The sequence below is a fragment of the Erithacus rubecula genome (genome assembly GCF_903797595.1).
Source record: "Erithacus rubecula genome assembly, chromosome: 10".
Taxonomy (NCBI): Eukaryota; Metazoa; Chordata; class Aves; order Passeriformes; family Muscicapidae; genus Erithacus; species Erithacus rubecula.
Window position 1 is genome coordinate 5,846,853 of NC_136662.1, and position 26,293 is coordinate 5,873,145.

General features: G+C 40.9%; 1 protein-coding gene across 3 annotated transcripts in view; it reads left to right on the plus strand.

Annotated features, from left to right (window-relative positions):
- Positions 1–26,293, plus strand: part of CRB1 (crumbs cell polarity complex component 1) — a 96,437-nt gene that overhangs the window by 6,433 nt on the left and 63,711 nt on the right. For all 3 annotated transcript variants that reach the window (XM_079313477.1, XM_079313479.1, XM_079313478.1), the window contains exon 2: positions 21,089–21,673. In XM_079313477.1, coding sequence (XP_079169603.1) covers positions 21,100–21,673 — 574 coding nt within the window. In that variant the 5' untranslated portion in view covers positions 21,089–21,099. The remainder of the gene's footprint in view (positions 1–21,088; positions 21,674–26,293) is intronic.

Genomic DNA, 26,293 nt, shown 5'->3' on the forward strand with positions numbered 1-26,293 from the left:
GTCTCAGGGGACAGAGCCCCAGAGAGGCACAGGTGGGGACTTCCCGAGGGCTGTGGTGGCACTGAGGCTCAGGACAGCTCCAGGACAGCTCAGGCATGGCTCTGGGGCAGGGTGAGCAGATGGCTCCCTTCCCTTCTGCACAGCTGGGGATTATGTGCTGTGCAAAACAAAGGCAACCCTGAACCCAGCCCGTGTTGCAGCAAAAGCAGAATTGTTGCCTAAATTTCAGTGAAAAAATAGATTACTCTCATTCTTTGATACAACAAGAACTCTTATCTTTTGGTACCCTAGACTTAAAATAAGCACTTTGGCTATTAAAGGCACTGATTACAATGAGAATAGAAAGTACCCCCTTGCTAGAGATCATGTAGTTTGATTTTGGAGTGAAATCACTTATATTTTTACTTGCGTTTTGAGTATACTTGATAAGTTGACAGTATGATGCAAGAAAATATAAATAATGAATGGATTATCAATATCAAAATTTTCATGGTCAGAAACCTGAAAAGGAATGGAAAACATGGATTGCCTGCTGAACCTGCCAGCTTCTCACTTCATATTAAAAAAAAAAAAAACTTGCTGCACAAAACCAAACAGCAGTAGATTCCTAGGAAACTGTTCTAATTGGCCATTCTGGATACAGTGCAACAAATTAACACTGGACTAGGAGATCTGCTTCATCTAAGAGAAGTTTAACATTTTATTTTGATGGCATCAAAAATTATTTATTTATGAAATATCAAGTTTTAAATATATATATCCAGCCAGCTACAAAGCATTAAATAAATCTTAGTCCATGTTACTTAACTCTCTCTAATAAGTAAGTTAGAGAAACAGCAACCTAAGTGCCTTTGATCCTGCCTACAGGGGTTTGCAGACAAAGACCTCCCAGGGATACTTCTACTTTTGGGTTTGTTTTTATAATTCACATCCCAGCATTAAAAAAATTTTTTAGACAATGCTTCAGTCTCTAGGCAACCTGGAATACTCCCTTTGCTCTTTGTGGTGGCCCAAAAATGGAAAAAAGGTCCTGATATTTACATTTTCTAAGGGCAGCCTTTAAAACTAATTGACTTATCTGGAGCAAGGAGGTAAATGATACGTATTATTTTCCAGACTGATGTCACAGATTAATTTGTTGGTTTTAGGGACTGATATGCTTTGTCAGTTCTCACTGTATAGTTACTGTACTTCTCTGTTTCCTCAGCCATTACCAGTGCTATCAGGTATGAAAGCCCTCTCACACCAGCAAACAGCAAAAAACCCCAACAACCCTTTCCCAATGAGATTCTTATGTTCACTTTATATTGATTATATCCTACTCACCCATAAAATGGGTCAAGAGGAAGCTGCTCCCATCTTTTGACAAAGACTGCAGCTGACAGGGCCTCTGGGCAGGCACCACGCAGCTGCCACTGCAGCTCTGCAGGGCTCCCCCAGGCCCAGCAGAACATCCCTCTCCAGGCATCAACAAAACAAGGCTGCTGCAACTTCAGGGTTAGGGCAGCTTCTGCCTGCCTGGGATCTTATCAGCGGGGACAGAAATCAGAATATTTCAAGGGCTAAATATTTCTGTGGGTTGAAGAGGGGCACAGGCTGCTAAGCCATTACAGTGTCCCCTCTCCAGCAGCTAAGGATCAGGGCACTTGCCTGGTGCATCCTTCTGTGCTGGGAAATGCTCTGCCTGAATAATTGTGGCCTGGGTGGATGCTGGCAGGCAAGGGGAGAAACTCCTTGCTTCTTTTTACTGCTCTTGCTTGCCTGCCCAAGGCTGAGCATCCTGGCAGCCTAGTCCCTTAAACTTTTCCTTGAATAATGAGACAGACAAAGCATCTTTAACAGAGGCTTTGCAGACAGGGCACATTTTTTCAAATGCCCTCAATCACAATGACTGAGATCAAGGCTGTGAGTAAACAAACAAAACATTGTACCTCTCCCTCAGAGCTCAGCCATGGACACAATGGCCTGACAGTTCCTTTGCTGAGGTTTCTGAGAGGTACAGCTTTGTTCCTACACTGTGGTGCTACCAAAGTCTGACTGTCCTCTGAAATAAAGGCCAGAGATGCTCGAACTCACATCCAGGCTGCCAGGGAGGCTATAGGCAGCATAAGAGGCAGCATACACTGGCCACACTCTTCCCTTGACAGTTTCAGTCTTCCTTGTTGGGGTTTCCAACAGGATGATACAGAACACTTCATTAGCTCTTTCTTCCACAAGGAGGGCTCTAGCTCTGAATTTCACTGTGACACATTTCTTTCCTTCTTTGAATGTGAGCTAGAGGACTTTGAAAACAACATGATTTGACAGGAAGCCAAAGCAAGGACTCAGAATGATAGACAGTCATCAGTCTGCAAGGACCCAAGCAACTGCAATTTAAGTAACCTGCCCTGACAGGTTACTCACAGCAGGGAACCCAGAACTCTCACTGAAAATGTAGCCTTGAAAAGACATCTGTATACAGCAGAGGTGTTTAGCTAAGCTTTGTGGCAATTTGTAGGTGTTTCCAAAGCAGCTGTGATACCACCTCAGATATGGCAAACCATCCCTGAGTGTGAACACAGTGAGTGTCCATGCAGCTGAAAGAAGAGATCAGGCTTTGTTATCTGCAGTGAAGAGCCTGCAGTATAACTCACCACCCCCCAACAGCTGGAAAGAGAGCCCCTGAGAATGTGTCTGAACAAATACACATCACCTTTCTGCTCCTTGGGCATCAGCCACCTCTGCTGCATGAAGGGTGCAGCTGTGCTGGCTGTAAGAAAGGCAAAAACACTACAGAGGTCTGACACGGTGTAAAGAAATCCTAACTGTGCCTGCTCTTCTCCAACAGCCCCTTAACTTCCTTTGATAACCTCAAAAATAAGATGCAAAGAGAGAACGCACCAATCTTGTGAAATAAGCAAACAGAGGCTGCATCACAAAAAAGATGTGCAATGCCAGAGAGAAGCCAGGAAATGACACTGATGTATCAGAGATTGCATCTTAAAAGAATTCTGAAAGCCAGCCTCCGCTGATTCCTACCACAAAATGTAGGAAAATATCAAAAAAATGTTAGTGGAATGATAATCCAAGCCTTTATGATCCCTCTCTTTATATATATTTGAAGCAGAATGCCAATAGGTGCCTCTGTAATGCAACTGCAAAAAGCAAATATCTGGTCATCATTTTATAGGACTCACCAATTCAGTTTTTCTAACTAACCCATCCCTTCCCTCTCATTAAATACAGCTGACATTTGTAATTCAAGTTGTAATACTAATGGTAATGAACATTGTGCAAGCCTCAATCCATGTAAAAATGCCCTCAGTTTGATATAACAAGAACTATCTGTTCTGTTTTCTCATGAGTATGTCTTAAATGTCTGATTCAATTTAGTCTAACATCTTCCCATTTTGGAGTTTGTGGAAAAGTGCAGGAAGATTAAAGCTACTAAAATCAATTGCCATTTTCACATTCAAAAGGCTATTGCCAAGGAATATTGTATTTCCTAAAACACAAGTGGGCAACTTGGGATTGCCATCATTTTCCACACTAGTGAAGTGACAAGACTGAGAGGTGTTTGGAGCAAAACTTCATGGAATTAAGAAGGAAGGATTGACACTGAACACCTTTGAAGGATCGGGCTATAAAAATCTTTCCGGCAGACTGACCTAATGATCTGACAAGTGATAGAAAGAAATAAAAAGGGGATAAATGCAGTTCTCTGCACACAGCAGAACAAAATCAGATCTATTATTACAGCACTTCTATTAGAGCCTTTAAGCCATAAACACTCCATTCTTCATTTTGTTTGGGGAATTGCCCACAGACCTATGCAGGTACTTTGTGTTCCCAGAGATCTCTGTCAGTGTTCTCACTGCCCAGGGACCAAGGAAAATAGCCTACAGTGGCCCTCTTCTATCCCCAGCCAAAACCCCTGAGCTGGCAATGGTTTTGCTGCAATTATACAGGTATATGTTGCCCATAATTCTGCTATTCAACAAGGAACCTTGAGCAGAGTTGATTTCAGTATCATTTTTTCTGTTTAACTTGCTAAGTCCACTCATTTCAGTGAAGATGCTGTGTAATGTCCAGTGAGGACCAGCAAGTCAGGGGTGTAATCAAGAGTGGATTCTTTCCAAGGAGATGGAGAATGATGTTTTTTGAGATATTTGAGATTTTGAGATCGATACTTTAATTGGCTGGCAATAATTATTCTGCTTGTTATATTCCAGATTTTAAACTAAACTTTGAGGGACCCACACTCTTCAATCCTGTTAGAAGTAAATGGAGACTGTTATTACACTTTCTGAGATTTTTGTGCAAGAGAGAAGCAGCATCACAAATGTGCTTGTATCTTGAATTGCACAATTTCTTCTTTGGACTAACATAAAAACACGTTCTAGAGGGCACTCACACAACAGCTGCCAAGGCTATTTAATTGTGCTTTGGTTTCAGACATCTTGTGTCAACATTTCTACAGACAAGGGAACCCTTTCCTTACTTTATTAACATAACTGCAAACACCCAGAGAGCTGAGAGATGGTTTTTCCTGTCTTTTAAACCTGCATGTCTTTTATGCAAGGGCTCTGAACCAGCCTGAAGAATTCTGGGTCTTCATGGGTGACTGCTTCTTTTCTGCAATCCCTGATGAGCAACCAACACTTTCATTAACCACAGGCATGTGGTTACACATGCTTACAGTAAACCTGGCTTTCTAAAAATAAGAAATTTGTACTAAATCATTACAGATAGTTCCGAGAAGTAGTCACATCATAGGCAATGGGTGCTGAGCTTTCTGCTCTAGTTGATGCAATGGCTTGGATTACATGATCACCAACAGTCCCTTTCAACACTTTCTGTTCCATGTGAACCAATTGGGTTTTAGCTGAATACTACATTACTACAATGCTGGTAAAGCAGTCACATCAGGGAGTGTGCCAGAAGTGCTGTCTCACCAATTCTGATGCATTTTTTGCCATTCAGTAATAAAAGGTCTTTAGAGTTTGTTGGAAGCTGGTTAGTGACAGGAAGAATTGTGAAGTGGAAAGGTGGAGGGAAGAGACTGCAATGTATATTTCAGACTCCTTTTGGAAACAAACAAATAAACAAAAAAAAAAATCAGTTATTAGATTTATTAAGAAAAAAAAAAAACAAAACAAAGAAAAAGTCTCCACTGTGTTACCACTGTAGTGCAGACTCAGTTACTATCTCTTCAGGACCTCCTGCAAAGCCGTAGGAATGTGAATGTGACCCTGAATAAGACACCATGCTCAGAAATATATCCAGATATCAACAGATGAGAACAATCTTAACACAGAGAAAGCTCCTATGTGCACAACAGGACTTGAATTCTATAATGAAAGCTCAGCTACCACAGGGACTTGTCACTTGCCATTAAAAAAAGTCTAGTGTTTTTAAAATCTTGACCTCGATGAAAGGTCCAGTGATTCAGCCTTTCAAACTGCAGCCATGCCCTATTCCAGCTATTATATGCCTCATTTCTGTTAATCTTCTCTAATTAGTTCTGCTTCTCACGTGAAGTCTTAGAATCTAACATTTTCCTGTGCTAATGCCAAGGGCTCTGCCTTCATGTTCAAGGTCAGTCCAGCATTTCACTTTGCAAAACCCATTTGTCCTCCCTGCACTTACACTTGTACATTGAGTTTAGACATCAGTTTAGACTCTCTCAAAGACATTTGATGACTTAAAGGTATGGTCATGCCCATCAGAGTCATACAAATGTGGAGGAACAGACTTCTTTAGATTCTTTCCCTTGCAAATATACAGAGAAAATTTCTCCCATGAAAATAATGTCAGCTTTTTCCTTGTGATGTTTTTTTCATGTTTTACAACACATAAGCAGATTGGGCCTCAGAGCCTGCAAGGAGACACATGACAGTTTTATAGGTGAGAATGCTAAGCTGAGAAGGGCAAGGTGAACACCTTGCTTACAGTGAGAGAGCTGTGAAGTGAATCCAAGTGATTTCCCTGTTCAAATCACTAAATTAAGATCTTGTGTTCCTCCCTTCATGTGTTATACACACATTAATACAGATATGTATTAGCAGGAAGACACACGTACAGTTTTCCAGATTTTCCTTGTGCCTGAGAGATCTGTAATTCGGCAAGCATTTATTTTTTAAAAATGGCATTATTGTTTACTCACTCTTATAACAAATGGAGGCACTTTTTGTGTGTGCAATTTCCATTGCTGACAGTAAGAATTTACATGTCACTTCTTTAATTTGATCACTCTTAGCTGCCTCTTTTGCAGGGACCAGGTCACTCTCTTGCCATCCCACAGCTCTTCCTTTGTGAGGATTGGAGAGATCCAGCCCTTCCTAGAGGCACAGGATGGCTGAGGTGTGAACACTAATGGGAGGAGGCATCTGAGCCCCAGGCAAGAAACACACTTCTCCAGCTGATGCTCAATCCAAAACGGCAGACTATTTTCAGGTTAAAAAGCCATAACTGGGCAAGGGGCAAAGTCAGCCTTCAGTGATATACAGCCTAGGCTACAATCAGTTTAAGCAGCTTCCTTTGAGCATTGCTGCTGCTGCAGCTGGGGATAAAATTTGCAGTTCATCTAAACAGGTCACCCAGGCTTGATGCTTTTATACTTAATGCTGTGATGAATTGCAAATAAGCATAACCCAGCAACTGGATAATGGTAGAAAAGCAAACATTTTTATGGCTCAGTTATTTCATATGCAACAAGTAAGAAAATCTGTTAACAATTCAACCTACCTCCTTAAAAATAAATTATAATAAATATGTAAATGCAATATATAGAAAATACTTGGCCTTTTCATTTTTGAATAGTTAACACTTAATTCTTGTATCTGAAAATTTAATCCCTGAAGAATTTGGTGGAGTTTATGGAACTATTTATAATTCAATTTTTCTTAAACCTCTCCAGTGGGTTTTATAATGTTATTTAGAAACCATTGACAACAGGGTGTCTGTTTTTCCAGAACTGCAATATATTGACAAATGTCCATCTAAACCCTCTTATATACAATTATTCTGATGTCCAGAAGAAGGACAGAAATAGTAGAAAACCCTTTCATTCTCCCCATCTCTAAAGCCAAGGAGGAAGGAACAGCACATGCACAAAGATCAAATGCACAGATTTTCTGAAAGACTAGCTCCTAATTTTAAAACCTGAAAACTATTCTAAAAGTTAAAACCTCACTTTGCACACCCCTTCAGTGGAGTTGCAATGTAGTACAGGGCTTTGGTGCCAGAATTTAGCCCCAGATGAGCTGCACTTCTGTACTTTGCTCATCCTTGTGACAATGTGTCATCTTTCCAAGGATACTTCAGAAAAAAAAAAACACACTGTGGAGGTAAATTGTGCCTTAACTCTGAACTGGGAGCAGGACACTCAGCAGCTTTCAGTGCTGACTATCCACAAGCAGAGGTCCTGTCTCATGACTCCTTATAAAATGTCTGGCAATCACACCAAGTGGGGAAACCCTTCACCTTCCCTCAGTAGGCAAAGCAATGTCTTTCCTCCCTGAGGTACACAGCTTAGAGAGAGAAAAAAGTGTTAGGGAGCATCATCTAGGAGATTATATGGGACAATTGTAATGGACAAAAGACATCCTCACAAACTGCTTTTCTAAGTTCTTCTTTACCTCCAAGTAGTCATCCAGACATGTTCCTAGTGCAGTAACTTAATTACCTCCACTTTATTCTCTCTTGCTCAGCGCATGGTGACAATGGTTTTATCATAGAAATATTTTCTCTAGAGAGCACTCTGAGTACTGACAGCTCTTTTCTCTTTCCCTCCTTCACACTGTCACCCTTCTCTATTTGCCTTGACACTGTCTTCACATTGTCTTGACATTGTTCTGACAGTTAAGAAAACTCAATCACTTCAGCAAACAGCCATGGCAGTGTGGAGAAGAAAAAGGAAAAGTGTTATGAAAATTGTTGAGGAACTGTGATGATTTACAGGCTAGTGAAAACAAGATTTTGCTTTTCTGAACCACATTCCCAGTGAGTTCTTAATAAAAAGCTGATTTAAGAAGGTCTTCAGCCAAGGTTGGCAAAAGTCATCAAAGGCAATTAGCAGGTATGGGTTGTGTACCTGAAATACAGATGTTCCTAGATAGCAATCCTTCTTTTACTGCCATGAGTTCATGTATATTATGGGAGACATTTCAGCCCATCTCCTGGGGAGCAGGGATTCTTAATTACTGTGAAATGCTGCCTTGGAACTCTCCAGCTACACTTTCTCCCAAACTGGAACTCCTTTTGAAGGCAACCAGAAAAGAAAGAAGGCCACAGAAAAAAAAGAGATCAGCTTAGCTGGACCTTGAGTTCATTTTGCTAATAATAAAATAGAATTTTGTTTTGTTGGCTCACAAATTAGAAGGGGGAAGCTTAGAAAGAAAGCATTGCAATCAGTCTGACAAATGCCAAATATTGTGATAACAGGTAAAAAACTCAGCACATGTGGGGTAAGTTTAGTATCTACTTCTTTGCTTGAATTAAACTCCTGAGCAACTCCTTAATTGGTACAGCATGGACATACAAAAGTTCTGTACTTGACAAGTTCAGCTTTGTGATTCAACAATTTGACAAAATTACTGTTGATTTGAGTAGGAATTCTGATCACCAGGAGTGATGTGGAGAGGGTTGATGGGTTTTGTTTTGTGGTCTGCATATAGTTTTGAAACTAGTTCAAATCCTTAGTAGTTACAAGAACACCTAGATAATAAAAAATTACCTAAAAAAATTTACTTTATACTACCTTGGCATGCATAAAATCCACATCTTACCTGAAAAGTGCAGTTAAAGTTCATCCCTTGCAGATGAGGTCATCTCAAAGGGATGAAAGAGCAGAAGCTCATCAACGTTGCTCTGTAGGATATCTGTGGTGTTCCCTGGAGGTCACACAGGCACTGCTTCTCCAGGAGAAGCATCTTTTCCTCTCTCCTTCTCCACTACCACAGATTGCTGTCTTCTCCCTAAATAAATCAGGGAAGGGAGCACCTGAAGCTTGTTCCCTTTGCCTCAGAGCCCCTGGGCACAGCAGGGCTGGTGCCCAGGCACTGCCCCTCTCCTCACAGAGAGAGGCTCTTTTCCAACACTTCCCAAACTGCAGGGCCATCCTGGCATCCAACAGCCAAATGAGGTGGCACAGGCACAGCCATGGGCTCCAGGAGACCTTGGCCCAATTCCCCTGCAGATCCCTGAGCCAGGAGGGGCAGGGGCTGATTTGTAACCTGCTGTCAGTCCTGCCCCTGCATATGCACCCCAACAGGAATGTGACCCACCTGGATGGGGAGAGAAACCCTCTTCTTTCTGAGAGGTAACATATGAATGCAATGTAGTAAATCCTGACTATATCTCTGTGACACATCTCCAAGATTGCAGTGTGAAGAAAATGATAGTCAAAGCTTCTTATGAGACCAGAACTTAGAGAAACAAACCTCTCAGTCAATTAATACAATTTTTTGATGACAAGGATGAATCAACACATGCTAAGAGTAAAGTGAACATGCACATATGCAGATTGATGCTCAACTGGTTAATTTTATATGGCTAATTTCATATGTTTAATCATAAGGACCACAGCACAGGAAAGACAAAAGCAGAACAGAGGCAAAATTAACCTAAAGAGCCAAGGTAGAAACAATATGCTTCCATTTATCCAGAGAGAAAATTAAACTTCAAATGCTTTTGCCTGAATTCACCTGATGAAGCATGGTCTTGATACAATTTAGAAAATGGCATAAAATAAAAATCTCCACATAAGTGCAAACACTTCTGAACCATAGAATATAGCATTTATTCTAAATGCTATGTTGGATGGTTATACTCCAACTGCTCTGGCAAGCTGAATGACAAACATTTTGGTGCTTCCTTCCTACACTTTTATGTCTACAAGGTCCGTTTATTATTAATGGCATAATATTTGCTATAGTAGGCTATCATGGTCAAATCAATACCAAAGTGCCTTGGAAAGACACCAGACCTGAACTCCTAATTAAGTACAATATTTTGTTCCTTTTAAATGAGACACTGTTTGAGGAGTACAGTAACAGTGCTTTGTTCTGTTCAAGGTATCTATAATTAATAACCCAAATGATCAAAGGAAATGTGATCCTAAGAGGAAATGGCTTTTGAGGATCCCTAGGTATTAAGTACTGAGAACTACTTCTCAATCTGTTCTGCAGCCTCTCAGCACACTATGATGTGTGATGCCCTTTGGGATCATAGAACAAGCCCCATCATAGATCTCTCTGAAAAAAATTACTCCCAGCAAGATAGTCACTAGATATTTATCACTTATTCATTACTGCCATTAAATCTTTCCTAATTTTTTTTCCTGGCCAGAGCCTTACAGGCACACAGATCTCCTTTATTTATTTAGCACAATTTAACATAAGGCATGTACCCTGTACTGGCAGGTCTGCACTGGTACTGTGACAAAGGCCCCTTCCCCCAAAACAGGGTATTCCTTTTGGCTTTTTCATCAGTGTATGGCACCAAAGTTTCTTGAGATGGAGTAAGGACCTGGATGTCATGCCATGGAGGCTTTAGTTCCCTGCTCCTGATTGCTGATCTTATTTTCCATTCCCCAGACACTGCACCAACAACACCCAGAAATTACCATACTGGTTGCTACTGGTGAATAAACATCCATTCATTTATTAATGGTTTAAAACTTTTCATTTTACTGCTAAAAATGGTACTGGTCTAATTTTGATAAAGGCTTTATAGTTACCTTTTACTTGTAGCAGGCACTTAATGCCCTAGTGGCAAGTGTTTTTTTATTCTAAAGCACGCCATCACATTAAGCTTTAACAATTTTACTTTTAGTAATATTCTTCTAATATGGAAGGCTTATTTCTTCCCCAAGGAAGGCTCCTGGGCATACTCTGATTCTGGTGAATATTCTGGTTTTGTTTTACTTCTACAATGGATCATCTTAAAAAGGTTTAAGAGAAAGGTAATCCCTAATTATATAGTGGGTTTTCAATACCTACTTTTCTTTTGGGTCAGTCACTCCTCCTCAGTGCTTCTGAATCTGCTCTGGGAATAAAAAGTGGTAGAACCATGAAACAAATTCATTCTTGTTGTGTTACAAGTCAGTAGAGTTTTTAGGATGCTACAATACAGTCTGCAGGTCAGGAAAGCTGCCACAGATTTTGTATGAGAGCCGTGACAGTTCCCTTTCACAGGCCACTGGAACTAGTGTTCAAAAGGCCAGCCCTCTGCAGATGATAATGACAATTTCACATGAAATTATCACATGATCATTTCCTTCTGCTGGGCCTGGGCTGATTTCTGTCTTTATGAAGCTGGTGAGGGCAACTTGTGCAGCTCACAGTCACATCCCAGTGATGTGTTATGCCCTTGGCTCTGAGGGGAAGCTGCCCTCAGCACAGGGGCTCAGCAGGACAGCTGGGGAAATTCAGGTTGTGCCAGCTCCCCTTGACACTCCAGCCTGTCCCAAAACACAGGAGCTGCGACTTTCCCCAAGCAGTCTTGAAATCCCAGTTGGTAATTAGTTCATGCAGAGCTAATTGTAGGTGATTTCCATTGAAAATAATTCAGCACATAACAAAAAGGGCTGGAATGTGAACTCTTCTACAAAGTTCATGCTGGAAAAGCATAGCCTTGCTTTCTCTACTTACTGCCCATTGTAGCCACACTGAAGTATTCTTCTGAGTCCTGTGGCATTTAAAGCACAGTGCACTGCATTTCCAGCCACATAATGCTGATCTGTCACAGGGCTGATTACTTTTTTTAAGTCTGGGGAGACAGGAGAGGAGAGGCAGCATAATGACTTTGATATGTTGTAGTTTGATGTCATCAGGAACATCTAGTCCTCACTTGTGTTACTAAGAACCTACTGCAGGCAATCTTGACATCTGCACACATCAGAACATGGCTTTACACCAGAGACTTCAAAAGGGTTGCCCCACATTACAGCCTGCTATGATGCACTTCTAACAATCAGGGCTTTAAACTTATCCAGTTAGGACTCACAGAAAGAAATCCTACCTGGCTAAGTGTTACAGACATTTGAGGCTACATTTTAAAATCACAGCACCTTTATGTGCCACTGTACTATCAGAATCACTGCTTCATGCTCTTTTCATATTAAAAAAAGAGGAAAGAAGTAATGAATGGCAGAACCACAACTAAAGGAGACTGAAGAGGACATTTTGTAATGCCTTTCAAATGCAAACAACACATGGACCCAGAATTTGGACATTAAATAAATTTTGTACTCAGTTTTTAGCCCCTCTACTGGAGGGATTCTTAGCAGCATTTGGCAGCATTTCTGAGTCCCTTTCATCTCCTGTCTTAGAGGCTGAGCACAGTAGGAGCCTGGCTGCTTGCATGCTCTCACCTACACCAAACATCAGTACTGCAAGTGGCTGGTCTGCTTGAGGGGCATCACCCCAGGCTCAGCCAAGCCCTCAGCTCCTTCCTGAGGCTGAATTCAGGAGGAGCCAGCAGCTCAGTGCCAGCTGGAGGCCTCTTGTCTTGCAAAAATGCCTTAAACTCTTTCCAGACTCCAGAGAAACTGTGAGACCTTGTGTCTCTCAAGGTGAGATCTGTCCTCTTCAAGAGACAAACTTGACCTTTGCTCCATATTTTCCATTATTTGGAATTCACACAGAAGCAGGAGGAACTGGATTTTATCCAAACTCACAAACTGAGTTTATTTGCTGTGTTACTCCCTCTGTATTCCTGAAATCCCCCCCAATGCAGAGAAGGAGACCATGCTTTGGTCTTTCTGCAACCCTTTCTAGCTCTGGCACCATTTCCCTTATTTTGCCAGGTGTACACTTTGTCCTTCCTTCCTGGCACAGCTGCAAATACAGCTGGTATCTTCCCAAGTGCAAGCACTGCCTTCATCTTTCCTCTCCCCCAGCACAACCTGCAACCCTCATTGTGTTCTGATATTGGGTTTAAAAACAGCAGATTGAGCTTCCATTATTTTTACACGACTTGATGCTTTAGCAACACCTCTTACAAAGGTACCACAAATCCACCCATCTAGGCATGCCAAGAAACCTCACCAAAGGCAATCCAGGATAACATTTTAAAGTGTGAGACCTCATTCACACACCTAACTAAACCACTAAGGTTTTCTCTCTTTATTTCTGGCAAAACCTTTCATCTCACAGAAGAGATCTTTACACACGTGGCTCTGTATCCTGAGTTACATGCTGAGGATGTCCCCAGCTTTAATGAAGCCTTAAGAGCAGTTCAGGCAGGAAAGGTATTGATTGGATCCTTGGTACAAAGACATTTAACCCACAAAATCACCAAATCTCTCCTATAAGCAATCAAGCTTATTTCCTAAATAAAATTGCTCCAGATTTTGAGCAAAATAATTTTTCTATGTTCTTTACCTCTGAAGAGCTGATAGAAAGGCAAGTTTGAAGCTTTGAGGCCAACAGGTTCCCACTGCCATGTGTTGCACTTGCTGCTCACCTGTCTATCTCCTACATCCCTGAGTGGAGCCCTGTTCTGTACTATTAAGAATAAATTCTGCTGTGTGACCTCAACTGAAAACAAAAATTCAGCACTTTGAGAGGGACAAGGAATACTTGTGTTGCTTCTCTTCTGCAGATTTAGAAGATAAAAATGAAGACAAATATAAGGAAACACTTAAAGGGGAGAGCTACATTCAGAAGAGTGTGTAGCAAGGGTTGCACAGAAGAATTCAATTCAGTTTCTACAACTGTGCCCTATCATTCACTGCAATGGATATCAGCTGTCTCCTGGCCTGATCAGCCACTGTTCCAGATCTTAGACAAACTAAAATATCTGTGTACAGTAAAATCAGGATGATCACTGTACACTACCACCTGAAACTGGAGTGCTGTAGTGCCAAACATAAAGAAGCAGAGCATAAAATCTTTCATCCTTATTAGAAACCAGTCTATTTGCATTGCTGGTAGCACTGTGCCTTGGTGTCCAATTGAACCAAAAATCCTCCAAATTCAATGCATTGGAGCCCTGTTGGGCTCCTGGGCCTCATTCTCCTCCTGTTCCCAGCACAAGAACAAGGGTATGATACCAAATAAAGTGAAAGCCAAAAATTATTTACGTTTAGAAGAAGGCATTTACCTAATTTTTCTTTATTTGGGAGAGCTTGTGCCATTGCTGTGGTGCTCAGTGCAGTCAGTGGGGGCAGCTGCAAGGGCTGCTGCTGATGCAGTGCTCTTGGGGTAAAGGAGTCAGGGGTGGCACAAATGTTAAAAGACAATGAAGGACAATGACAGCCAGCCAGAGAGTAACTGCCTTTATTGTCAGGGACCAGCAGCAAGTCAGTGTGAACAGAAAAGTTTAGGGAAGAGTGAAATGCAGACATTGGTTTAATAACTAGTTCAGTAATTTCAATCACAAATAGCTTTAAAGTGTTGCCTAAGCATCATTTTAAAAATGTAATGCTATTCTATTGTTACTCTTACATTAATGTACCATACTTTTTCTTCAGAAAATAAGTTAATTTACTTTCCTTGATTTTGCTGATACAAATGTACCTAAACCCAAATTTGGATTTTTTTATAGCAATGGAATATTTGTGTAACCTCCCTTTTTCTTTTCTGCCTGTGTGTGGTGCTGGTTACTATGGTAATAAACGTGACTCAAGATTTAAAGCCTGGAAGTGGTTTCTATAACAACATGCTAGGATGTTTTGGACACACAATTGAAGTTAAAGATTCAGGATTAACTCTTTATGACCACAGTATTTGCAGACACAACAAGTGTTTGCTGGTTTGGCATAAGTTTGATCATCCCTTCCCAAAGCAGGATTTTGAATTGAGTAGCTTGAGTAACAATGATTCCAGCTGTGGAGAGAGCAGGTAGGGTCTGGGGGCTGGTGATTTCCTCTCAGGTGAAGCTTGCAAAGGACAAATGGCACCACAGTAACTACAAGCTGCTCATCACAGTGAACAATTAAGATGGTAATACAAATGTATTGGGAGATGGTGAAATACTTAGAAAGTTTGAGACTGTATGGAAAAACAGAAATTATTTGTGGCCCTGGAAAAGCTATTTTAAGATAGCCCCTTACCTGGCTCTGTTTTATCCAGAACATGGTTTCCTCTCCTTTCCTTCTCCATCTGCCAAATGCTGATGCAGGAGTGCATCTCTGCCTTTCAGTCCATGGTAAAGGCACCTGGTCCCAACCTCTGTCCCTGCTGATTATGCAGCTGTGCTTATCTCTTCCCCAGTTCTTCATGATACATAAAGACTGAACATTTATCTGCACACCCACAACTTTCTAGGGCTGTCTTTGCAGGGAAGTTATCATCATAGTGATGAATTGTATTTTTTGTGTCATGGTGCACTGCAGATAAATGGAGAAAGGATTAGTTACACCAAAGCCACAGCTCCTCAATGCAGCAGTAAATGCCTTGGGCAATATTTTAATATTTCCAGTTAAATGATAATTATTTCAAGATCTCAATATAGTAACAGAGCTTGATATTTCAGCGACACAGATTCACACACTTGTTTTAAGATCCCAAGGGCAGGTTTCAAACAAGTAATGAGCACGTGCAATGAAGGTTCATGTTTCTGACTCCAGCCACTGGCCCATCTACACCCTGGCTACCATCATGTTATCCTGTGACTTTTTTGGTGAGCTGATGTGATCACCATGTAAGCCTTTAGCTGTGAACTAATGCTGCATGCTGGTTTTGATTCAACACAATCCAGACTTAAGTAACAGTACTAAGAGAAGCAGTAGTTGCTTCATTTATGATCTAGTTTTCTTTCTAGTGACTGATCACCACCAAGATTTCAATTATATATGCCATCCCAACAAATTAAAAAAACAAAACTGGAATAAACACCCCCCCCAAAAAAAAAGAAACCCCAACAGCAAAAACAAAACAAAATAAAAACAACAGCAACAAAACCCTCACAGGTAATAGATTTTCTGATGTTGGAGTTGGGATGTTTTTATAGACCCAAACATCTTGCAATTGCAATTCAATCATTCTTTGCTTAAGAGTATTTTTTATATTTAATCTGTCATCTCACAGACCAGGGTTTTTTTGCTATCCATTTTTTCCCAAAATGTATGACTTAGTAAAAAGTCAGGTTTTGTTGTCAACTGCTTTATCTGCACTAGCTGGTGTAGCTTTCTAGTTTTAATTCAAACGTATAAAGCAATAACTCTCTGTTAAATCAAAAAAAAAAAAAAAAAAGGAAAGGAAAAAGTCTTCAAAGCACAGTAAAATCATCACTGATGATGACTATATGGGTATCAAGAAATTCTCTACCTTATAATAGATTTTTTTCCTGGCTCTGTTATGAAGGTCAGAAAATCTTGCAGCATGTGTAAAAGATTCTGAAGTTGTTAGTGATGAGAGCTTCTGTGAAGCTCAGAGTCCCCCTTCAGGGGCAGAAGGAACATTTGAAGATCAGCACTGCAAATTACAAGCAGCCTTCAGGCACAATGAGATGATTAGTAAAGTGCAGGCATGGCCACAGCCAAGTGAACTCTGGTTCATAACAGCGTGATTAGCAGTGATTGAAATTTGAATTTAAATGCTGCCACTGATTATGATATTTCACCACTCATAGGAAGAGTCATGTCCTGAAAGAACAAGTCTTTGCTGAAAGACATTTCTGACACAAAGAACTCAAAACAGATTGAAAAGGAGTTATTTGGGGGCTTTGTGTGGCTGAGATAGCTAATTGTCAGAATCTGGGATCATCAATTCACCTTACTTTTGATCTTTTCAACCTAACTTAGAAGAATATTTTGAAAAATGGACATGAACTCAATAAACCTCTGATTTACTGCAAGATCTAGAAAAAAAAACACCTCAAAATTGTCAGGAAAGATATGCAGATAAGCTTTTCAAAATTCCCTGCTTTACTGGGGAACAATAGTTTAACAATCATATTACCTGTGCCAAAATGCTTTGGCCATTTCAAAATCCCTGCCCTGTTCAGGATAACTTTTCCATAATTAAATTTTGGCCTATCCTCATTGACATACATTTTTAGCATCATAAAAATTGTTTTGTGTCACTACAATAGTTTTTGATCATTCAGAAGCCTTTACCAGCCAAACATTTTACCAGCCAAAATCATGCATTTTTAGTGCTGATTAGCTGTTTAAACTCAATTATTCATACACTAACAAGATCACTTCAATAAATTTAAATAATCTTATCCAAGAGCAAAAACCCAAAGCTAAAACTGTCTTTTTTTTGGCATTTCTTATATCATTTGTGCCAGTTCCTGAAATAGCTGCAGGTATGGCCATGTTTCTGGTAATATGGATGATGTGCCAGTAGATGGCAAAGAATTTCACTGCCAACCATCTCATCTGCATCTCAAGGATTTAACCATGGGGCAAAACGCTTGGCACTAAATCCTCTTGTAATTAGATTAAAGTACCACTGTTTATAAAGAGACTGATAATTACCTCAAGTGTCAGTCAGTGTAAATCCAAAGCAATCAGCATTTTGTTTCCATTTTTCCTGATGTTGCATACAAGTTTTAAGACTGTCAGAAGAAGTCACTGCTGAAGTGACTTTAATTGCTTAGGAATGAAAAACTACTCCTCTGCATATCTGAGGTAGAACATGAGGCTTTTCCTGGTTATCCTTCCACAACCTTGGCTGAAACTCAAGCTCCACTGAAACATTTCTGTCCCTTTACAGCTTTTTCTGTGAATCCAGAAGAGAATATTCTTGAGGCATCTGCTCTGAGACAGTCTTTGCATCATCACACTGCATCACAGGGCATGTAGGAGCTTCCACCTGCCATACTCTTCATCCTCCTTCCATGCAGCTCTCAGCTCAGGAGGTTCCCAAATCCATCCTTCCTCACCACTCCAGAGCAGCAGGGAAACTCAGTTTCCACAGGGCAGCAAGGGAGGTAGTGCAAAAAACTTACCTGAAATAGGTGGAAAGTGGTGTTTGAACTAGCAGTCCAGAATCCAAGGATTAGCTGAAGCACTCACATTTTCAGGAATATGATTAAAAAAAAAAAAAAAGTTATGGAAATGTCCAGGTGAACTGCCTACCATTTGATAACCATGGTGTGATAACAGCATTTGAGATGCGCTTTTTGAGATGCAGTTTTGCTGCTGAGACAAATTGCTGTAGAGCACCCTTAAATTCTTGGTCTCGGCCTTTAAACCACAGCTAAACTAAAACTCAGCTAAGACCTTCAGAACTGCTGTGTTCCTCAAAAACTATACAAATAATAAAAACCATGGCACAGTGTATTAAAGACAGAATGCCAAAAATGTTCCTCTTTCACTATAAACTTCTTGTACAAATCAGACAAGAGTATCCTGTAGAGAGTATTGGATTTATTGAATTGTCTGCATTAGAAACTAATTTTCAACTACAAAAGTTGAAATTAAAGTACTGCTTTTCAAGACATCCAGGAAAGGTTTTCTGTTTTGTGTTTTTCCCAATATGATGTCACCTGGAGACAAACTGGTTGCTTTCACTACATACAGACAGTGCTTTTAGGGCTGTCTTTCTCCTTCCCTCATTTTCTTTCCACTCTTACTGGAGAGCTATGAAGCTTTTTAACCAGTTCACACAGCTACTCTTGCTATCAAAACTGCATATTGGCAAACACATCATGCCCTCACACAGTCATTATAACAAACCCAGCCTGTTGCATGCAAATTATCTCTGGAAAAGCAGTAATAATTAACTAAATTGCTTCTTATGTCACCGTGGTCCTGTGTAAGAAAGCACTTGAATGATTGACCTCACCTCTTGTAGCTTACACAGTAAAACAGTTAGACAACATTATAACTTGGTCATAATTAATTTCTTCAAATTTGCAGTGTTTCCCCAAACATGCATTTTAATGAATTTTAAATAGGTACACAGACTGAAAGGAAAGCTCTCTAAAGTTTTGTAATGAAAATACAGGATGCAGAAGTTCCTAAGGAACACAGTTTTGCTCATTTTAACTGTAATTAATAGATTGCAGTAAGCTCTGTAATATCCAGGCTAAAGAAAAAACATAAATGCATAGATAAAGCACAAAACTATGTAAACCAGGACATTGAAACATATATGAGAGTGTGCTGAGGAAGAGAAGGGTCTGAATTACTGCTGACAGTGGTGCAGGTCAGTTCATGTGACAAATGTCTTTAATTTTTGCTCTGAACTGGAGCAAGTGCAACCAACACTGCATCAGGATGAGATACCTGCTCCCAAAAATGATAATTAATAGGTTTGGGGATGGTCATTTTAAAGGCAGGCTAATCCAAAAGTACTGTTTTTGTCCTGTTTCCCTTCAGAGAATATGGTAACACTCCAGCTCTCCTGCTAATCAATGTGTAGCTTGCTTTCTAGGTAATCAATTAGACCACTGTTGGTTTTAAATCATGGTGTCACTGTTGATATCAATGTTACTACATAAATTTCTATTTCCCTTGTTCAAACAAGTATTAATTAGTTATTTGGCTCAGTAAATGTACCTATTCATGAACATCAAATTCATTCAGACTGGTGCTTCTAATTCTCAGAGGCACTGCTGCTCCTGTGTGCACCTCAAGTCAGAAAGCACAACAGTCATGCACAGACAATTTTTCAGTCTTTCCATTTATTATCTTAGTGTCAAATCTACACAAAGTTAGTTAAACCTTCTAATACTTTCTTCTTCTACTTCCCCCTTCAAGGAGAAAACCAGATTAAATTGTATTATATGTTAAAATGCACACTATGGAAACACACCACAACCAGTTTGTATTCTCTGACACTCCTCCATGGTTGGTTGCTTGGTATCCTCAGGTGACCAATCCTTGCCTCTCCCTTTTCCAGGGATCTGTCCCAGGCCTTTATCAGCATTGGTCTAAATCCAGTTACTGGAGTCTCCATCACTCACTACTTCTCTTTCAGTGCCCCATCTCCATCTCTACAGTGTCTGCTCTCCCAAATCTCAATTCAAGACTTGGAAAGAAATTAGAGACTGCTGGTAGATGGGTCTGAATTACTCTGAGAAATTCAGCTCACCCACAGCACCCTGTTTGCACAAACACACACAGTTGTGCTGCTGTAGAAGACACATACCCTTCATATATCCAAACAAAACTCCAGATTAAAAGTATAAAATGAATAATAATAAAAAAATATGTTTACAGGGTTTATATATAGATAATTTAATGCTACTTTTGTGCTCTAGCTCATGAGTATTTCTCTTACAAATTGCCTTCTTTTCTAAAGCAGCATTCAGCTTCATTTCACACAGTCGTGGTCCAGATATTTCAGTATATCTCAGAGGTGGACTCTGAACAGTGCTGGTAACAGCTCACCCTCCTTGACTGGGAAGTGAGAAGTAGCTCTTGTTACTGTATTCTTTACAGCTGCAAGGCAACTCCAAGTGGCTTTTAATTACTGACAGAAGCTTAGTTCCCAGAGGGCAAGGGAGTAAGGAACGTCTTGACACCATGTCCACCGTGTCCTTCCAGCCTCAGAGGTTGGAAGGCTCTCACAGGTGTTTGGTAGATTCTTTGTGGTAGAGATACTGTACACCTGTGAAATTACTATTTATCATCAGCAAATCAAAATCAAGATGCCTGATGGTTTGAACTGTTTATTTGAGCTATAAGTGCATTTGAGTAACTTAGCTTGTGAAACCCAAGGCAAAAAACATCCACCACAAAAGAATGGTACCACCACAAAAGTGGTATTGAACTACAAAAAGTGGTTTATCTCCTTTCTCTAGTAACAAAAAAAGAAAAAACAAAACAAAAAAACCAACCAAACAAAAAAAACAACCCACATCTTAAATATATCTAAATGTGTTCCATATTGTTGTGTATCAGTTGACAACAACCAATATTGTCTCAACTATACGCTTAATATAGTGTTAAACAATCCTGACACTCCAGGCTGTTGAAAGAGGCAAGAACAGGAAATTACAATTTGCTCAAGTTTTAATACTTGTTTTCATTTTACATTCATTAGTCCACTAATGCATCACACAGTTGCCACTCCTGTTTCCTTCTCAATAGCCAGCATTTGGAGCCGTTGATTTTGAAGCACAGTAGAACTACACTTCTTTCGTTGTTGGTTACTCCCAGTGCTGTGGAAGTCCTCAGGATTTTTTTGTGTTTCTTTCCTAGAATCACTTTGCATGAGGAATGATTCCACGTGCCTGTCAAACTCTTGCCAAAATAACTCTACATGCGTTGCTGGTCATAAAGATGACCCTTGCCTTTGTGCAGACGCATCAGCGGACAGTGTGGAGGAACTCTGCAACAAAACCTCCAACCCTTGCTCCTCGAACCCATGTCTCCAAAACGCTACCTGCCTCGGCTCTGCTGGAAACCTCAGCTTTACCTGCCAGTGCCCCGCTGGGTATAAGGGACCTACCTGCGAGAGGGCGGAGGGCGGCTGCGAGAGCAACCCGTGCGAGCACGGCGGGACGTGCCAGAGCAGCCGGGCGGGAGCCGCCTGCCTGTGCCGCGCCGGCTACACCGGGGCGCGCTGCGAGCGCCCGCTGGAGCGGTGCATGTCGGAGCCGTGCCGCAACGGCGCGCTCTGCAGGGACGGCGCGGATGGCTACTCGTGCTACTGCGTGCCGGGCTACCAGGGCAAGCACTGCGACCTGGAGGTGAACGAATGTGCCTCGGAGCCCTGCCTGAACGGGGCCATGTGCCTCAACCAGATAGGGCGCTATGACTGCATCTGCGCCCTTGGCTACACAGGTAAGCCTTGCTAGAGCAACTTTTCCTTTGGGTTGTGTAGAATTATTACTTTTTGTCTCCTTTTTTTTTCCTCTTCAGTCAGAGTCAGGATTAAAAGCACGAGAGATGGAATTTTGTATTTGGACTCAGTTGTTTACTAATTCTTATCTATAGTACAGTGAGTGTTATAGCACTTCTAGCTAACAAGCTAATGATGAAGAAATGGCGATGGATCTTGATCCTTACAAGGTCTTTTAAGCATAATTGTCCAATTAAAAACTAACATCTAAATTATTTTTACTTTTGACCCAATGACCAAACACCTGTGACCCACAGTGCAGCATTTTCTATCCAATTAAATGTACTACCTAAACCCAAGAAGAAGAAGGTAAAGAATGACAGAAATTTTCTCCCTAAAACCTCCATCTTGTCCCATACCTATTACTGTTTTCTAAAACCAAAATTTCAAACCCTTCACCATGTCATATTACACACTTCTATTCAAACTACACGCCAGTGATTCTAGTTCTATCATTCAATTTTTGAAGCCTTCTCCAAGGCCTCAGGTCAAAAGCAGTGTTCTTTTGGGGGTCAGTGCCTGACAGCACAGAAAGCTCAAAACCAGTTTCCAAGGTTCCAACTTAGAACCATCATAACTCACATTTCAGGTTCAACCCCCTTGCCCACACATGTATTTAGCCATATCTGTACTGTCACCTTGCCTTCAGCTTTGGCATTAGTGGCTGTTGGTACATTGCAGATAACCATATCACTGTGAACAACTAATAGCTGAAAGAGAAGAGATAACCATATCACTGTGAACAACTAATAGCTGAAAGAGAAGGATTAAAAAAATCTCATATTTACCAAAATCTATACAGCAGAACACCAAGATGTGTTGCACAGCTAGGTGGACTTTGCTTCTAAAAGAAACATTCTCAAAATGCTCTCTTCAGAGTGCTATATCTAGTTTTTTTCTAAGAATCAAAACCTATGTCTGACAGATTTAAAAATTAGATCCAAGTAGACAAATGCTACCCTTAAACTTAGACATTTCACATCACATTTCTCTCATCTGCCCTTCCCAGAAACAAAGGGCATTTGCAACTAGAACATTATGTAAGTTACATAGAAAAGTGTTGTCTTCCAAACTGCCCATTTTTTGATAATCCCGTTTTATGTAGTTCCATTTTTAAGATACAGGTGTGATTTTTTTCTTCCCTACTTCCTCTCCTGGAAAGCATATAATTCTTTTTGGAAGACAGCTACCTTCAAATTTCAAAGCTATATTCAGGGTAGGACTGTGAGAGGTAGCACATTGAATCATTAAAAGGAGAAAAGGGGAGGCATTTTAGTGATAGATTGCCAGTCAGGTAAGCAAAGGAAAAGAAATAGTCATACAGCAAAAAGGGGAGAAAGAACAGCTATTGCTTCAAGTGATTCAAATGAATAAGAAATAAGAGATGTGGTTTACAGCTCCATCCCCAAATCCCCATGCAGGAGGGGAAGTCAGAGGTAAAAAGCAGCTTTCCTGTGTCTAACACAGCAGCCGTTGGAAGGCAGCCCTCGGTTAATATCCCTTATGAGCACAGAGAATGTTATTTGAAGGAAGCTTGTTACCTTCCTGCCACCCTGCTGCTGCCAGGGGGTGTTGGAGCCCAGGCCAGCTGAGGAGAAAACTACACAACTGGGGAAAAGCCGAAGAGCAGAAGGAAGGAAAAACCTATTAACAACCAGCATGGTTACTCTGCAACGATCAGACTCAGCCCAGACCTCCTGTTGTATTCAGGAAACTGTACTTGTTTAACTGGCGCTCTTAGTGGGGTCCAGACCTGGATCCACAGCCCAGAAACTTGGTTTGAAAGAGTCTGAATATACACCTTAGAGACAAAGAGAGAGAAAACATAATGAAATAGTAAAGCCCAAACAAAAAGAAATAAAAATTTAAGTCAACACAAACTGCTGATGGAAACTCGCTCTGCTGGAGTTGCTCCACCTTCATCATAAAATTCTGCTTTTTCCAAATTTGATGCTCTTTTCTCTCACCAAAAAAAAGTCACCAAAGCTCCACATTCTGCACAAGCAGAGTTAAAACATGAGGAGAGGACCAAGGAAGGAGAAGAGGTCTAAAATACACAGCAGAAGGGTCTTCAGTGTTTTTACATACAGCTCTGACACCACTTCCAGCAGCAGAGACTAATCATAGGAATTCTATACAGGAGTAGCAGCAGACCATTCCTCCAGCAGTAAAACATCAGCTTTAAAAAGCTACTTAACAAAATGATTTATCAGAAGCATCCTTTTTTGTTGCTTTTTTTACACCTTGCTGTGAGTTGTGCTAAATGCACAAGCCAGAGGGATTACTGGATGAAAGCCTCGAGGTGTCCCCAGTGGCAATAAAACCCCTCATTTACCCTGTCAGGGGACCTTGCCAACCATTATTGTCCTGGCCCGACACCATGAATTACTGTGGGAAGTCACCCAGCCTCATCTCATTTCCCTAAGAAGTAAAACTGGGTTATATCTCTTGATATGCAGGTAAAGAAGGTATAGTAAATCTATAGTTGCAATGTTAACCAAATGCATGAGTTACTGGTTGCTGTTGCTACTTGTTTCATGGTCTATGACTGCTATTTTCTGTGATTGGTATGCTGCAGCACTTCTTAAAATAGCTGAGAAATGTCACACATAATTCTTACACAAATGGAAGAGGTTAGAACACACCAAGAGCCAAAGACTGCAAAATTTAGCATGAAATCCACAGTTTCTATGATAATGTTCTGCATGTGTGAAATTATTTACAAGACATGTGTTACACAGCTGTTAAATAATGAAGTTCAATTAGTTTGTTGAAGTTTTGCTAGCTACCCTAATCAATTGCATTTTCTCCTCCATTGGACTAATTGCACTTACTTTTAATTCACCCCAACAGAGCATGGTGTAAGAGCCTGTTATTACCCACAGCTACATGCATTAATTACCTAGCAGAAGTCAGCCCTCCATTGCCAGTGAACATTCCAGTGTGAACTCTCAGGAGTGGACGGCATTTCCAAAACTCAGTCTTCAGTCTAAGACAGCAAGAGAAAGCATTTCAGTGGCAGACAAAATAGGTGCAATGAGCTGGATTTGTTCTTTGTGCAATACCTTTTACTATGAGGTAACCATCGCTGTGATGACGTCTGTAGAATTTGAGGAACTTGCCCCTGATAGATCTCCAAGTATTCATTCAATATTCTCATCCATAATGTATGTGCTATGCAAATAGTAAAAATAGATGCATCATAAATAAGTCTTAGGAACTTAAAGGTAAGCAGAGGCACAGTAGTTCTACCCTGAGATGAAAAACCCCAAGTAGAGATCTCACTTCCCAACAATCATGTCCATGTCATTGTGGATGGAAGAGCAAACAACATGCTCTGTCCAACAGCAACAGCCAGCAGTGCAAAGCCTGTTTGCTTCCTCAGCTTTCCAGCTCCAAACCAGCACCCCCACCTTGTGTCAGAGCCAGCCCAGGTATTCAGCTTTGCTGAGATGCCCAAGGTCAAAAGGGACAAGCCTTGATCAAAGAAACACAACTTCTCCTTCTAATTTTTGATGTAACTGTCTTGCTGTCACTTCAAGCCTGGTTCCTATAAAACAGCCATGTGACACTCTCCATTCAAATAATGGCACACAAGATTATACAGAATGAGAAACTTGGGGACAGCCCTCTGGACCTGCTGGGCCTGAGTACAGCATTTCAGGAAAGCAGAAAGGGTGACCTGGTTACCAATTTCCAGCCACACTAAGAATGTTCAGACCCTCATGGAAGTATACACTGAGCCTTCAAATGCCTAGTTTCTTTGACCAGAAAGTGATTTTACACTCTATCTGTAGGCATGCAAGTTTGAAAACATTGGCTGTGTGTCCTTCATCCTCACTTGTGTTTACTTTTTATTGACTGGGGCTGTAGAAAGAAGTGCACAGTAGGACTCATTAGGAAAGCAAGCAGTATAAGAAATAACCCTGGTTCTTCAGAGAAACTGCAAAAGATACCAATGTGGCTTCTCCTCACCTTCCCAGCTTTTCAGTTCAAACCATTTGTGTGGTTTGGTACATGCTGGGATGCTCAGCCTGCTCCAGGACAGCCCGGGGTGCCTCAGCTCATGGTGGTGCAGCCCTGTGCAAAAACTGCGCTGGGGCTCCTTGGCGCGCTCCTTCCCGCCTGGCATATGATATTTGGCATACAGCATATTTATGACAGAATGTTAGACTGAGGTGAAAATGCAGATCTAATCTTTTCATCTCTCTTCTACACATCTAAGAAAGCCTGACAGGAGACTCAGCAGAGGCTAGGAAGGGATTCCCCCTGTCTGCATGGCAGATCTCATTGGCTGGATGCATTATGCAGGGAGAAGTTTTCTTCTGAGGCAACATTGCCCAAGGCAGGTTACTGGGCTTGATAGATTAAAGACATGAACCAAAACAACAACGCTATGTTCTCATGTTAATTGTCAGGCTGTTCTCAGGCCTGTAGTTTTAAATTTGGCTGAGTTGAGGATCAGTTGAACAGGGCTTGTTTTGTCACATGATTTTTAGTGTTCACAGTAAGCTGTTAACAAGCTCTGGCAGATTTACGGTCACTAGACACACTTCTGCAAA